This window comes from Chlorocebus sabaeus, chromosome 20, assembly GCF_047675955.1.
Source record: "Chlorocebus sabaeus isolate Y175 chromosome 20, mChlSab1.0.hap1, whole genome shotgun sequence".
Classification (NCBI taxonomy): Eukaryota; Metazoa; Chordata; class Mammalia; order Primates; family Cercopithecidae; genus Chlorocebus; species Chlorocebus sabaeus.
In genome coordinates this window covers 84,561,884-84,578,878 of record NC_132923.1, presented here as the reverse complement: position 1 = coordinate 84,578,878, position 16,995 = coordinate 84,561,884, and the positions used below count along the sequence as shown (strand labels likewise).

General features: G+C 37.8%; 1 protein-coding gene across 1 annotated transcript in view; it reads left to right on the top strand.

Annotated features, from left to right (window-relative positions):
- ZFYVE9 (zinc finger FYVE-type containing 9) overlaps positions 1–16,995 on the top strand; it is a 139,806-nt gene that overhangs the window by 48,073 nt on the left and 74,738 nt on the right. Inside the window, exons 4-7 of the mRNA XM_007978756.3 lie at positions 3,912–4,011; positions 6,787–6,963; positions 8,595–8,764; positions 14,800–14,920. Of these exons, the coding sequence (XP_007976947.3) occupies positions 3,912–4,011; positions 6,787–6,963; positions 8,595–8,764; positions 14,800–14,920 (568 nt within the window). The remainder of the gene's footprint in view (positions 1–3,911; positions 4,012–6,786; positions 6,964–8,594; positions 8,765–14,799; positions 14,921–16,995) is intronic.

Below are 16,995 nucleotides of genomic sequence, written 5' to 3'. Positions count from 1 at the left end.
TTCTTTTCCATGTCAGCCAGTACGTACAGAACTATCTCATTCTTTTTACGGAAACGGGATTCCATTTTATGGGTATACTGCAGTTTAATTAGCTGTTTATACTACTGATAAGCACTTGGATTGTTTAAAACTTTTATTATAAACAATATGGAGATAATTCTTGTGTAGATCTCTTTGCACATGTGGATGTTTTCAGTAGGGTAAAATTTTAAAACTGTGTGTGCTGAGTCATACTGAATAAACACAATTTTAAAAGATATTGTCAAATTAACCTACCAGTGTATATTGCTACCAGCAGAATATGAGAGCTATACCCTCACCACCATTAGATATCACTGTTAAAAAAAAAAGTCTTTGCTAGTCCCTTAGTAAAAACATACCTCATTGTTTTATTTTGTCATGAGTGGTATTTACTATATCTATTGGCCATTTTATTTATTTTTTGTGTGTATTTACCAATGCGAGTTCTTATTTCCTTGGAGGTATTTATTGGTTATTGAAGCTCATGTTTTTATCATAAATTAATGTTTTTTATAATAATTGCAGTAGCTCATTAAAGTTTCCCAAATCCATTCTTGTTCTCTTCCTTTTTTTTCCCCCTACACTGTGGCCATACAGATCTGATCATGTCTTTCTTTTTGATTAAAATGCTTAAGTGGGGGCTGGGCACGGTGGCTCACATCTGTAATACCAGCACTTTGAGAGACTGAGGCGGGCAGATCACCTGAGGTCAGGAGTTCGAGACCAGCCTGACCAACATGGTGAAACCCCCATCTCACTACAAATACAAAAATTAGCTGGGCATGGTGGCACACACCTGTAATCCCAGCTACTTGGGAGGCTGAGGCAGGAGAATGGCTTGAACCCTGGAGGCGGAGGTTGCAATGAGCCAAGATTGTGCCATTGCACTCCAGCCTGGGCGACAGAGCAAGACTGTCTCAAAGAAAAAAAAAAAAAAGTGCTTAAGGGCTTTCCCATTGCTCTATTAAAAAGGTCAAAACAGATCCTAGAGAGCCTTTGCTTGGTCTGGCCTCAGCTTATTCCATGCATTCCTTAACTCTTGGGGCCTCAAGCTATATTAACGTTTTAGTTCTTTGGTGGGTTCATGCTTCTTCCCCTAATAGAAACTGTGTACATACTATTTCCTGTACTGTTACATACTATTCCTTTACTTTTGGCACCTCTTTGTGCACAGAAAACTCTTATCCATCCTTCAGATTTGATCTCTTGTCATTTCCTAAATAAAACCTTCCCTGACCTTGCCAATCTAGGCTAGAGCCTAGATTACATGATCTTATTTCACCATTTACCACTTTTGAAACACGTAATTTTATATTCACTTGTGTGGTTTTTCTTTTTCTTTTTTCTTTTCTTTTTTTCTTTCTTTTTTTTTTTTTAGACAGGGTTTTGCTATGTTACTCAGACAGGAGTGCAGTGGCTATTCACAGGTGCAGTCATAGTGTAATGTGTCTTCAAACTCCTGGCTTCAAGTCATCCTCCTGCCTCAGCCTCCCATGTAGTATCTGGGACAACAGGCGTACTCCTCTGTGCCCAGCCTTGTGTTATTATTTGATTTTAGGTTATAACCTGAAACCCTTGCACTAAATTGCATTGCATGAAGGCAAGGACCATGGCTGTTTTGTTTTCTGCGACATCCCCATTGGATAGCTTGATGCCCAATACATAATAAGAGTTCATATATTTGTGAAATAAATGAGTGAATGACAGATTCTTGGTTTTGTCTCTTTATAAGAAAGGTTATTGAAGGATTTTAAGAAATTTAACATTATTGGATTTATTTTTTAGAAAGTTCCTTCATCTAGTCTTTGTATGGAAGATTAATTGGAAAGGCAGATGTGAAGAATTAGGAGAACAGTTAGTTTATCATCATGATTGTTTAGTCCTCAGATAATAACAGCCTGAACAGAGGCAGCAATGTTAGAGATAGGAGAAGATGTGATTTTGGAAGAACAATTTCAGAGGAAAAACCAACAAGACTTAATGACTGACTGGATGTGGTCATGGGGAGAGAGAAAGAAAAGTCAAGACTCAAAATGTAAATGAAATATGTAATTTAGTATGAAGTAGTATTACAGAGTCGTTAACTACAGAGCCATTGAAGTCATACAGATTAATCATGTAACTTACTAACTGTATGATCTTGGTGATTTTACTTAACGTCTTAGTCCACTCGGGCTGCTCTAACAAAATACCGTAGACTAGACGGCTTATAAATAACAGAGATTTACTTCTTACAGTCTAGAGCCTGGGAAGTCCAAGATCAAGGCACCGGTAGATTTGGTATCTGGTGAGGGCCTGCTTCCTTATAGACAGCTGTGTTCTCACTCTAACTTCAGAGGGCAGAAGGGTGAGGAGTCTCTCTCAGGCTTCTTTTATAGGGCACTAATCCCATATGCCCCACTACCTAATACCATCACTTTTGGGGTTAAGATTTCAACATAGGAGTTTTGGAACATTCATCTGTTTACCTAACTGCTAATTGTAAATAAGTGTCTTCATAGAATTTTTGAGGTTAAATGTAACACATGTAAAGTGCCTAGTATTCATATAGTTTGCTGTGAACTTGAAGTCATTTAACCCTCTAAACTCTTTCTTCTGATAGAAAATAAGGATAATGTGTATACCCTTTGTTCTCCCTATATCACAGGGATATCTTCCTATATCACATTTAAGAATGTCAAGCCCTATAAAAATTGTAAACATAACAATCATAGTAACTAGATATTAATTATACATAGTAGGATGGGAGATATCTATCTTAACTTAGACTTTAATATGATCCCTCATCTCTTGGTTCAACTTTGTAAAGTATAGGATGCTTCTTGGCATAAAAACTGAAGAAGTAGAATTTATCCTACTGGGAACAGGCTTTTGCCACCGTAAGGCTCTATGTGATAAATGACTGATGGGTTTTCAAGAAAATAAGTGGCCGGGTGTGGTGGCTCATGCCTGTAATCCCAGCACTTTGGGAGGCTGAGGTGGGTGGATCACTTGAGTTCAGTAGTTTGAGACCAGCCTGGCCAACATGGTGAAACCCCATGTCTTCTAATAATACAAAAACAAAGAATTAGCCAGGTGTGGTGGCTCACACCTGAAGTCCCAGGTACTCAGGAGGCTGAGGCAGAAGAATCACTTGAACCCAGGAGGTGGAAGTTGCAGCAGTGAACCAAGATTGCACCACTGCACTGCAGCCTGGGCCACAGAGTCAAATTGTGTCTCAAAAAAAAAAAAAGAAAAATCTTAACAGGAACAAAGGAGATTATTGTTGCCTAGTGTAGAAGGGAGAAGGAAGTGAGATTACCGGGAACCAAGCCCAGAAGGTGGAAATTGCATGGCAGATTTGATTGCCTGCTCTGATTTCCTGTAGCTAAAGCAGTGCATATGTTTATGATTGAGTTGTATATGACCCTTGGCCTTCATAGCAAAAACAGTGAAAACAGCTGGCATAGTTGTAATTCCACATGTAAGGATAGTAACAAACAGAAGTTAAAATGCAATTCCAATCTTTGTTTATTTCATCCTGCTATAATTCCTTTCCATAAGGAAATAGCAGATGTAACTATCTTTCAGTACCCATGTTAGGTGATTGTGTGCATAGAAATCTTGCCTAAGGGTAATTCAGGTGGTTTTTTTTCCTACTGCTGTGTATTTGCCATGTGATCTTAGCTAAGATTTTTATTTTCAGCCAACGTTTTCCATTTCTTTATTGTTGACAGACTTGTAATCTCACTCTTGCTTTTGAATTACCCAACTTCCTGAACTACATTTTGTTTGAAACTTTAGTATTGTAGTTTAATAAGGTTCACTGACAATCAGTATTTGTCAATATTGGCTCACTCTCTTTGCACTGTAATCCCTAGTAAATTTTGTGTATTCTTTTCCCCCCACAGGTTTTCTGTGCTTCCTGCTGTAGCCTGAAATGTAAACTGTTATACATGGACAGAAAGGAAGCTAGAGTGTGTGTAATCTGCCATTCAGTGCTAATGAATGGTAAGTATTAAAACAGGTTGATTTCATAGTTATTGAGACAGAATAACGGAATGCCTAGGAAAAGACTTTTTTCCCCCTGCCTTTCTTTACGAGTTGCTCACCTTCTCAAATGTCGTAACTTTAACTGAAAATATTTAGCTAAATTTTCATGTTTTGGAAGTATCTTAGCATTTCAGAATTCCTGTGCCTAATTTAATGAATGAATGCTAAAGCCAGGTAAGTTTTGCAGGAATAGTGGAAGTTCTTTGAAAATCTGGTTCGAGAGAGTTCTTTGTGTTCGTATAAAATAACCAGGGTGAGGTGGGAATGGAATGGGGAGCTTTTGATCACCAGATGATGAGATGTTAAAATTGGGTTGAGATTTTCCTTTTAAGGGAAGCCATCTCTTTCTAAGGAACAACTTAATAACTTAGCATGCGTTCTTATCAACACCTTGTTTCACTCACCTTGTTGAAAATAAGTATTTTAGCATCTAGGACCAAGTAGGAAATTGCATTTTTAAAGCCTATTTATCTCTTTAATGCTACTTAGATTTGCTAAGAGAATAGTGGTTTAGAATCTAGTTCTTATGTGGTAAAAGAATATGGCTGGGGAAAGTAAATAAAATTTATCCAGTGTTCATCTTTTGCTGGACTGGAAATGATTTTAAGGGCATATTAGTTAAAACCCTGAGTATTCTTGTAAAAAGATACACTAAAATTGTTCAGGTTATAGTATTTTCTCTTTGAATGCATCTTTGTACAGTTGCTGGAACAATTACTAATAGACATAAAATGTTGAACTTGAACACCAGTGCTACCTGTGCCAGGATAGTGTGCCTCCTGGAGGCTGGAACTTATCTGCTCTGAGACCCCTCCTGCTCTGTCTGTCTGCATTGCTGATAGTGACGTTTTCCTGTTGCTGGCTTATTAACCTATTGCATGACAGTTAATCTGATCTGTTCTAATTTCCTATGATCCACCCAGTTTCCTCCCATTTCTGAATTCTTGTGATTTTGACCAAATATGAATCATTCTCTCCACTCTTAAGGGTTACTTTTTAAATAGTGGTTTTTTCACTTGGTTGCTCAATTGATGATTTTTATTCTGCTGCTTTCATTTTCGGGCACATATTCACGGATAAGAGCATGCTGCTTAATTATAGTACCTAATACCTCTTTTATTTGATGAGATCTTCCAACTTGATAGCTAATTTTTTTTAACTTGGCATAGCTAAAGATGAAGGAAATGGCAGAGGATTCACATGGAATACTTACTTTTTATTAAGCCAAGGAGGCCCTTAACAGGGGATCCTAAGGTAATCCACTTTTCCTGGTTTTTCCAGCATCTTTCCTCTCGCATGGCTTAGCCCGGTCTTTTTCTTAATATTTAATTTGATGCTTTTCAGTGTTCCCTATTCCTTTTTCCCTTTCTCCTTTTCTCTTCCTCCCCTCTTCCTGCCAGTGCTTTCAAAGGAACATAGCTTTTGTTACTAGCCTTGTCTTGCAGTTTAGAGGCAATAAATATTCAGAATCTTATGGATCATTCTTTGATGTTGAATGAGATTTTTGAAAGGATGCTTAAAAAGAGGGTGACTTCTATTTCTGGGCATGTGGTATTACCTGAACCTAGAAGATAAAATGTGGTATCTTTCATTTCTGTAGCACCTTTCATCCTATTTGTTTTAAAGGCAATAGGTGATGTGTCAGTATTTAGTAAAATTATAGGGTACACAGAATCTTAATGTATTTGTGATCATTTATATTGATTGATCACATTTATATGATATTGGCACATTTTCATGTTCAAATAGGTCCTGTGCTTTTGAGACACACCAAAGATGTGAAATGGCTGTTACTGATGGATACTTTTATACAGGGTGATGATTACATAAAAGCAGAATTCAGAAAAATATTGAGATGTGTCCTCCTGAGCTTTAGGCTTTAGAAATTTTTAATGAGATTTTACTTTAACAAGAGCCTTAAAAGTTTAGAAATGAAACTTAAAATTATACAGTAGAGTTATGCTGTTTTAGCCCCTGATTTTGCTTTTTGATAGAACTTTATAAAATGCATTAAATATTAAAACAAATGAAAAAATGTCTAAATGCTATCCCGGTTTCAAATTCTTAAAGTTTGTTGTTGTTTCACTCCCTCTTAAGGAAATGTTTGGTCTCCTATAAAGAAGCCAGGCTCCAACCTTTAACTCAGACTGATCTGCTATCAGTCTATCAGAAATATCCGATAATTCTTTTTTATTTTATTTTTATTTTTTTGAGATGGACTCTTGCTCTATTGCCCAGGCTGGAGTTCAGTGGCGCGATCTTGGCTCACTGCAAGCTCCGCCTCCCGGGTTCATGCCATTCTCCTGCCTCAGCCTCCCAAGTAGCTGGGACTACAGGCGCCCACCAGCACGCCTGGCTAATTTTTTGTATTTTTAATAGAGACGGAGTTTCACTGTGTTAGCCAGGATGGTCTCGATCTCCTGACCTCGTGATCTGCCCGCCTCGGCCTCACAAAGTGCTGGGATTACAGGCATGAGCCACCGTGCCCAGTCTAATTATTAAAAAAAAAAAAAAAATCATGTTCTTATTTGCTCCAACCAAATAGTTTACTTGGCTAAATGGTCTCCTTTATTACATAAAATCATCTATCTCTTTAATACCTTCACTAGCTGGAAGAGAGACATACTATGAGTATTAATTAGGAGAAGCTGCAGTATTTATCCAATATTGTGGAGGTCTTGATGTCCATATTTTGCAATCCATTCACATTGATTGTGTCTGTATTTGCTTTAGCTCAAGCCTGGGAGAACATGATGAGTGCCTCAAGCCAGAGCCCTAACCCTAACAATCCTGCTGAATACTGTTCTACTATCCCTCCCTTGCAGCAAGCTCAGGCCTCAGGAGCTCTGAGCTCTCCACCTCCCACTGTGATGGTACCTGTGGGAGTTTTAAAGCACCCTGGAGCAGAAGGTAGGGGATCATGTGCTATTCTCTCTCTTTTTCCTCACGAAGTTCCTCTGAAAAGGTGCTGATATGACTTTACAGCACAAGTCTTAAAAAACACTGCAGATAAGTCTCTTTGGATGGTTATTAAAATGGAACAATAAGGTGAGAAATGTGTCAAGACTATTTCTGGGCAAGTAGAGAATAATATTGTGTTGCTTGGTATTTTAGAGGCACCTCAGAATATATGTCAGTCTCCCTTCCAACTTAAGAATGGAGTAATTACACTGCTTGTCCTTAAAAAGAGGTGCAGAATTTGAAGTCAGTCTGTAAATTCCTAGCCTACCTCATGCCTACCTTAATGTTTTTTGTAGGAGTTTAGTAAGTGGTAAAAATGAGAGTTCCTCTTTCTGACCAGCCCAATCAAGTATTGCTTTTTGGAATATACATTGCCATTTTCTCTTTTCATTTTTAATCTGTCCATATAAAAATATGAACATTTGTGTGTTAGGGACATAGACTTTAAGTCTAGAACTTTAATTCTGATTATATCATATGATAGGTAGAAAAATTACAGGCTCAACTTACATTGATTTATTATATCTTTATGATTATGATATTGTTAGATGAAAGACACTGTGTAAGTGCAGGGGATTATGAATAGTAAAAATAACATTTATTTCCTTAAAATGATCTTATCAAGTTTCCCTTGGTAATGAAAATCAGTCTTCTTTCATTAATTTTATCTTTTCATCTATTAATATTCCCTTCCCCTTGCTAAATAACCTACCTCCCCTTTTGAAGATCATAGACTTCTATTGACATTATCATACTCTTCCCCATTTTTTCTCTTTTCAGATCATCCCTTAGTCATACTCCTTGTATTTTTATGAATTTAGGCTTTCTTAAAATCTTTATTCTCTTCATTTGTTGTTTTTGTTGTTCTTCCCTAGTCTCTGTGTGTTTTGGCTGTTTGAACTGATTTCAAAAACTGTACTTAAAGGGATCATTTCATCAGAGTCAGTTTTCTAGCTTTTTCCGTCTTTTTACTAAAACACAAATTACTTTTGCACTGCCAGATCAGTCTTTTTCTTCTTCCGTTACACTTCAGGCAACGATCTGGTCAGTTTGCTTCCCAATTCTTTCATGTCTGTGCCAGCTCTTCCATTATAAATGAATTATTCTTTAACATTCTTCAGGGCATCTTTTGCCCTTTAAAAGTACCATATCACTTTTCCAGATGTTTAATTTCTTTGGAAACCTCATACCTTTAGAAAATGTGAATGTCTATTGCTTTTTTCCCCTTGCCATTAATTTATTTCCGAGGCACTTGAACACTTTCCTTAGTTTCTCTGTCAGTGATACGGGACAGAGTATGTGACATAATCATAGATGTGTTTAAGCACTCTTAATATTTCAAAGCAAAGTATTTTTTACTCTTTGCATATAAGTTAAAGAAGTAAAGAATATATTTACATTTGTATTTTTAATTCATTTATAACCACTTTTATATACAGTTACATTTCTGATGTTTCTGATTGTAAGTTGCCAAGTTGTGATTTCTTTGTACAACTGGAATTGGTAACCTTCTCTTCTTTGATGTTAGAAAACCTTCCAATGTCACATTGATGCCTGTTTTATTTTTCTGGCCCCTCAAGTGGCTCAGCCCAGAGAGCAGAGGCGAGTTTGGTTTGCTGATGGGATCTTGCCCAGTGGAGAAGTTGCTGATGCAGCCAAATTAACAATGAATGGAACTTCCTCTGCAGGAACCCTGGCTGTGTCACATGACCCAGTCAAGCCAGTAACTACCAGTCCTCTACCAGCAGAGGTAAGAAAACAAAACAGCAACTAAAATTGCATAGCTACTTTACTCAGCATTGTGCTGCGTCTGTCTTGCCTTTTTCTATGTTGAATTACTTTTGTGTGGAACTCTTTAGGTTTTGGATACAACTTAGTGTGTATGTGCACATATATGGATAAAGTAAATGTGGCAAAAATCAGCTGTTGTTCTTTACTGTATATTTAGAAGTTTTTTTCAGGAGAAAGGTTCTTAATGAAGATTGTTCTCAGATGAGCTCAGGTGCTCCACTGTAGCTAGCAGTCGGGCTGTAGAGAGTTCTATCCCCTTGCTACATTGGTTTTTAAAGCATGTTCCCCAGGTTCTGTGGCAGCCTCTCAGGAGTGCTATGGTGAGGAAGAGCAGATAACATGAAGGGGCCTGAGGAGCTGAGTTGAAAACCCTGGCTTATCAGCATCCCCTACCCGAGTGGTACAGTTGTTACACTTGTTGAACCTACACTGACACATCGTAATCAATCCAAGTCCACATTTTACATTAGGATTGGGTACTTTTTTTTTGTTTTTTTGAGACAGTGTCTCTGTTGCCTAGGCTGGAGTACAGTGGCGTGATCTTGGCTCACTGCAACCTCTGTCTCCCAGGTTCAAGCAATTCTCCTGCCTCAGCCTCTGAAGTAGGTGGGATTACAGGCAGCTGCCACCATGCCAGGCTAGTTTTTGTATTTTTAGTAGAGACATAGTTGCACCGTGTTACCCAGGCTGGGTCTCGAACTCCTGACCTAAAGTGATCCACCCGCCTCAGCCTCCCAAAGTGCTCAGTTTACAGGTGTGAGCCACCACACCCTATCAGGATTGGATAAAAATGTTACTCCTGATGTTTTCATAGAATTGTTAGTTACTAATTATTTATATTAATAAGTAATATTTTTTCAGACATTTACATCCTATAAAATTTGTGAGTTTGATTGTAATTGAAATTGCATGTTGTTAAGATTAGATTTTTTGACATGCAGAGCTGAGTTACCTGTTTGGTGAGTTATTGAACCATGTAATATCTGTCTTCAAATATTTCTATTTTTTTAATTTTTCTATGGCTGCTGAGGGTGACAGCCAGGACTATGTCTAATCCTTCTTTGTATCTCCACAGTGACTGTCAAGAAAGTTTTTTCTTTATTCCCCGCAACTGTTTTTTTGTTTGTTTGTTTTGGTTTTTTTTGAGACAAAGTCTCACTGTCGCCCAGGCTGCAGTATAGTGCCACAGACATGGCTCTCTGCAGCCTTAACGTCCCAGGCTCAAGCGATCCTCCCGCCACAGCCTCCCAAATAGCTGGAACTATAGGCAAACCTGGCCACAACTGTTTATTTGGAAACAAATTCAATCTATAGAAAAGTTACAAGAATAGTATAGTGAATACCCATATACTCTTCACCTATCTTCATCAGCTGTTAGCATTTTGCCACATTTACTCTACCACTTCACAGTACATACACATTTTTTTTAATGACCCATTTAAGGATTGGTTGCACTTCACCATTTGATAGTTCAACTTGTGTACCTTAAGAAAAGTCATTTTCTTATATAACCACAATACAATTATCACATGAGACGGAAACTTAACATAATTCTGATTTCCCCAAATGTCACAATAATGTTCTTTATAGATTTCATTTTTACATATATGTGTGTGCACAGATATATTAATTTTTTAAATAAAGTTTATTTTTAAAAATCAAGATCTCATTAAGGACCACAATTTCATTTAGTTGTCATATTTCTTTGGTTTGCTTTAATCTTGAATAGTTCTCTTACTTTTTTTTTTAAGTTTTTGTATCATTAATATTTAAGTATTTGGGCCATGTTTTACATGAGACTCTCAATTTGTATTTGTCTTTTTTTTTTTTTTTCTCATGATTAGTTTCAGATTAAACATTTTTTGGCAGTAATGACAATCCTACATAAGTGAGAGTGATTTTTTTTTTTGGAGACAGAGTCTCGCTCTGTCGCCCAGGCTGGAGTGCAGTGGCCTGGTCTCAGCTCACTGCAAGCTCCGCCTCCCAGGTTCACGCCGTTCTCCTGCCTCAGCCTCCTGAGCAGCTGGGACTACAGGCTCCCGCCACCTCGCCTGGCTAGTTTTTTGTGTTTTTTAGTAGAGACGGGGTCTCACCATGTTCGCCAGGATGGCCTCGATCTCCTGACCTCGTGATCCACCCGGCTCGGCCTCCCAAAGTGCTGGGATTACAGGCTTGAGCCACCACGCCTGGCCGTGAGGGTGATTTCTTAAAGGATCACATCAAGAAGTGTTAGTTTGGGTTGGGCGCAGTGGCTCACACCTGTAATCCGAGCACTTTGGAAGTCCAAGGCAGGAGGATTGTCTGAGCCCCGAATTTGAGACCAGCTTAGGCAACATAGTCAGACTCTGTCTCTACAAAAAATTTAAAAATTAGCTGGGCATGATGGCACATGCCTGTAGTCTTAGCTACTCAGGAGGCTGAGGCGGGAGGGTGATGATTTTTTTCTTCCTATTAAATTTATTTCCTATCTCTTAGTTTGTATGATTGGTTCTTAAACTGTAAACATTTTTGAAAGACTGAGGAAGGGGTAGTGAGTGAATGTTTTAGGGAAACAATTTTCTGCTCATTATAAGACAAGCTAAGCCATATTGTTTTGTGCTCTCACATTGTGCAACACTCTAATATTTATGTGGTAAAATGAGAGAAAACAAACTTTTTAATGCCAGACTAGAAAATATTAATAGTTTTCTTATTTTATGGTCTAGTAGAGTGCCTGGCACTTAAAAAGTGCCCAAGAAATGAAGTAAATGTCTTTTATTATTATTATTATTATTATACCTTAAGTTCTGGGATACATGTGCAGAACCTGCAGATTTGTTACATAGTTATACATGTGCAATGGTGGTTTGCCGCACCCATCAACCTGTCATCTAGATTTTAAGCCCCTCAGTAAATGCCTTTTCACAGAAGGCATTTAAGTAGAGACCAACTGACCACTTCTTATGATATTAAAAGGAGGATTTTTGCGCCATTCAATAGTAGGTTAGAATTGATTATTTTCTGTACCAGGCCTTCAAGTCAGTTAATAGTAGTTTGCCAGTAAAATTTTACAAAGTTCCTATATGATGCCATATTGGAAAATTTTAGAAATCCCACTAAAAACGTATAGTCCTAAAAACTTTGTCCTAAGTAGAGACAAAAGTATGGTAAAACATGGGCATATTTATTTTATTTTATTCTTTGAGACAGAGTTTTGCTCTTGTTGCCCAGGCTGGAGTGCAGTGGTATGATCTCAGTTCACTGCAACCTCTGCCTCCCGGGCTTGAGTGATTCTCCTGCCTCAGCCTCCCGGGTAGCTGGGATTACAGGTGCTCACCACCACACCTGGCAAATTTTGTATTTTTAGTAAGAGACGGTTTCACCATATTGGCAAGGCTGGTCTTGAACTCCTGACCTCAGGTGATCTCTCCTCCTTGGCCTCCCAAAGTGCTGGGATTACAGGCATGAGCCACCATGTCCGGCCGTATTTTGAAGAAATAGTTTTAATGTTTGTTCAGGTATAAAATATATATAGCAAAATGCATAACTAAGGAGCATTAATCTTTAGGAAACAACTTGAATTTATACATGGTTTTATATATATATGTGTGTGTTTGTGTGTGTATACACACACACAAAATATGTAACCACCATCCAGGTGAAGATACAGAACATCTCCAGTACTCCATAAGGGTTATGCACTTTTTCTGTCAGCACCTTCCCCTTTCATCAAGGTAACCATTGTTCTCACTTCTGTCCCTACAGATTAGTTTTGCTTATTCTTGAATTCATATGAATTGAAACAATAGTATATAATGTTTTGTGTTTCGCTTTTTAAGCTCAACCTAATATTTATGAGATTTATCCATATGCATCAAAAGTTAATTTATTGCTGAGTAGTATTCCATTGTATGGATATGCCATAATTTATGTTATGTTCTCCTGTTAGTGGCCATTCAAATTGTTTCCAGTTTTTGGCTATTCTGAATGATATGAAGCTGCTAGGAATATTCTTTTCTCTTCTCTTCTCTTCTCTTCTCTTCTCTTCTCTTCTCTTCTCTTCTCTTCTCTTCTCTTCTCTTCTCTTCTCTTCTCCTCTCCTCTCCCCTCCCCTCCCCTCCCCTCCCCTCCCCTCCCCTCCCCTCCCCTCCCCTCCCCTCTCCTCCCCTCCCCTCCCCTCCCCTCCCCTCTCTTTTTTCTTTCTTTTCTTTTCTTCTGTCTCGCTCTGTTGGCCAGACTGGAATGTAGTGGCAGGATTTCAGCTCACTGCAACCTCCACCTTCCAGGTTCAAGCAGTTCTCCTGCCTCAGCCTCCCAAGTAGCTGGGATTACAGGCATATGCGTGGCTAATTTTTATATTTTTTGTAGAGACAGGATTTTACCATGTTGGCCAGGCTGATGTTGAACTCCTGTTCTTAAGCAATCTGCCTTCCTTGGCCTCCCAGAGTGCTGGGATTACGGGCGCGAGCCACTGTACCCGGCCATATGTACCCGGGTACATATGTAACATGTATAACATGTTATACATGTTAAAAACAGCTTTCAAATATTTTTCTTTTCTTTTCTTTTTTTTTTTTTTTTGAGACGGAGTTTTGCTCTTGTCACCCAGGCTGGAGTGCAATGGTGCGATCTTGGCTCACTGAAATCTCCACCTCCTGGATTCAAGTGATTCTCCTGCCTCAGCCTCCTGAGTAGCTGGGATTACAGGCGTGTGCCACCATGCCCAGCTAATTTTTGTATTATTAGTAGAGATGGGGTTTCACCATGTTGACCAGGTTGGTCTGGAATTCCTGACCTCAGGTGATCCACCCGCCGTGGCCTCCCAAAGTGCTGGGATTACAGGCATGAGCCACTGTACCTGGCCTCTTTTAACTCTTTAAAAACTTCAGTTTCATGTTTAAGTTATAGAGAATATACATCTGTGTAGTATGGGAAATAAAAGTTATAGAGAATATAGAGAGGAGAGCATCATTTTAATAGATATTTGAACATGTTCTATTTAATAATTAAGTGGATTTAACGCCAACCAACGTGTTATGCAACCTTATACTTCATTAAATGTAGCTAACATGATCTACCTACTAATGCAAAGAAAAATAAACTTCAGGCTGGGCGCGGTGGCTCACACCTGTAATCCTAGCACTTTGGGAGGCCAAGGCTGGTGGATCACAAGGTCAGGAGATTGAGACCATCCTGGCTAACAGGTAAAACCCTGTCTCTACTAAAAATACAAAAAATTAGCCAGGTGTGGTGGCACACACCTGTAATCCCAGCTACTCGGGAGGCTGAGGCAGGAGAATCGCTTGAACCAGGGAAGCAGAGGTTGCAGATCATGCCATTGCACTCCAGCCTGGGCGATAGAGCAAGACTCCTTCCCAAAAAAAAAAAAAAAAAAAAAAAAAAAGAACTTTAAGTTTTATTTTATTACATAGTAAATGAAAAATGATGACATTTTATCAAAGTTGATTTTTTTCCCTTTTTTATTGTGGAAAAATATTAATATATATAACATGATTTACAATTTTAACAATTTTTAAGTGAATTCATTGACATTGAGTACATTCACATTGTTTTGCAACTGTCGCCGTTTTCAAAGTTAATTTTTAAAAGCAATATAAATTAGACCTTAAGTAGTTCCCAAGATATTAAAGATAAAGAAATTATGAAATAATTATTGAAATTTTGTTTCTTTTGTCACTACAGTTTAAAAATATTTTTCTCTTATGGCAAAAGAAACCTGAGTAAAGGAAGCTTTAATGCAGGTTTTAAGGCCTCTTCTGTCATTACCATGATTTGATGATACCAAAAGGAGAAACTTACGCATTTGAAAACATTTTCATAGTATAAGCCTAATTTGGTTTTTTTTTAACCCATGGGTTAATGAATATTTTGTGCTGCCTTTCAAAAAGTATGAATTTCAAATTTTCACGTAAGTTCCCATTTATATTTTTAATTATGTCCTGCCAAAGTATTGAATTCTCTGTAGTGCTCACTTTGTTGATTTGCTTTTCCTAGACGGATATTTGTCTGTTCTCTGGGAGTATAACTCAGGTCGGAAGTCCTGTTGGAAGTGCAATGAATCTTATTCCTGAAGATGGCCTTCCTCCCATTCTCATCTCCACGGGTGTAAAAGGAGGTATGTGGACTACATATTTAAACAGTGATAGTTCTATCTGTCAAATGTTACCTTCTAATTAAGTGAGAGAGACAGAATTTGAGTGACATTCACCTTTCTCTTACCCAACAAAACAAACTCCCCCAATACTATGAAAACAGTTGTTGCTGTTATTGATTATTTTAGAGTAGATGCTTATGTTTTTATATTATAATGTCATTTTCATTTTTTGAATGGATATGATACTACTTATAATGTAAATGTAGCTTATTAGCAGTTTTAAAAAATATTTCAAAGCACATAATATTCTGAAGGATTGCTTGTGGTTTAGGATTAACCCACCCTGATACAGTCATTTATTTAGCTTTTTGTTTTGAAGTATAATATACTTTCAGAAAGAACGTATAGTAAGTGTGAAGAGCACTGAATTTAAATGGCAATTTTACTGTTAAAAATATTTTTAGGGAATCCTGGTAAGAAGTAAAATTATTATCAAAATAATGCTTAATATTATGTGAAATTTTATTTTTATAATTTTAACTTTTATTTTAGATTCAAAGGGTACATGTGCAGGTCTGTTACGTGGATATAGTGCATGATGCTGAGGTTTGGCTTATGATTGATCCTGTCACCCAGGTAGTGAGCATAGTACCCAATGGTTAGTAGGGTTTTGGGTTTTTTTCCTGCTTTCTTTTTTTTGTTTTTTTATTTTTTTGAGACAGGGTCTCTTTATCCAGTCAGCTACTGATGGGCACTTAGGTTGATTCCATGTCTTTGTTATTGTGAATAGTGCTGCAGTGAACGTTCAAGTACATGTGTCTTTTTGTTAGAACAATTTATTTTCTTTTGGATATACACCCAGTAATGGGATTGCTGGGCTGAATGGTAATTCTCTTTTAAGTTCTTTGAGAAATCTCCAAACTGCTTTCCACAGTGACTGAACTAATTTACATTTCTATCAACAGTGTATACATGTCCCCTTTTCTCCACAGCCTCACCAGCATCTATTGTTTTTTGACTTTTTAATAATAGCTGTTCTGACTGGTGTGAGATGATATCCCATTGTGGTTTTGATTTGCATTTCTCTGATGATTAGTGTGAAATTTTATTGCTGACATATACAGATCAGTATACAATTACTGCATTTTCAGAAGGTGGCTTATTAATTAACCTCTCCTGAACTTTGTCCTAGGCTTTTACCTGATCTCCTTGCCTTCAGTATTTCTCTCCTTCATTTTGTCTTCCACACTGTTGCCAGTTATGTTTTTAAACATAGATATTATCTTTTTTGCTTTTACTTAGAAATGTTTAATGGATTCCCAGTGCCTTTAGTGTAAATTACTTATCTTCGCAGGCAATGTTTCTTTTCTTTTTTTTTTTTTTTTTTTTGAGACGGAGTCTCGCTCTGTCACCAGGCTGGAGTGCAGCTATACAGTCTCGGCTCACCACAGCCTCTGCCTCCCAGGTTCAAGCAGTTCTCCTGCCTCAGTCTCCTGAGTAGCTGGGACTACAGGCACACGCTACCACACCTGGCTAATTGTTGTATTTTTAGTAGAGACGGAGTTTCACTATGTTGACCAGGCTGGTCTTGAACTCTTGACGTGGTGATCTGCCCACCTTGGCCTCCCAAAGTGCTGGGATTACAGGTGTGAGCTACTGTGCTCGGTCTGACAATGTTTCTTATAACCTTATCTCAGCCTGTCTTTCTAGCCATTTATTATCAACTTTATTTCCAGCCATTCCTCAGCACCTTACATGTATACTGCAGATTATTTGCTATTTTTTGAATGCTTACTTTTCATTCTTCTGTACTTTTTCTTGTGCTGTGGAATAATGGGAAAGAATGGACTTCAGAATTGAACAAACCTGACTTTTAATGCCAGTACCATTCCATTCTAGCTGTGTGATCCAGTTGACAAGTCATTCATCCTCTCTGAATTTGTTTCCTAGTCTGTTTTATTAAATATTTCTCTAACTACACCTTCTTAAGAGTCATTGTGGGTATTAAGTTAGATTTTATACCTGTAGGTACATACCAAGAAGGTATCTGGCATAAAGTAGGCATGTAATTAATATTTTCCATTTCTTCCTTTCTT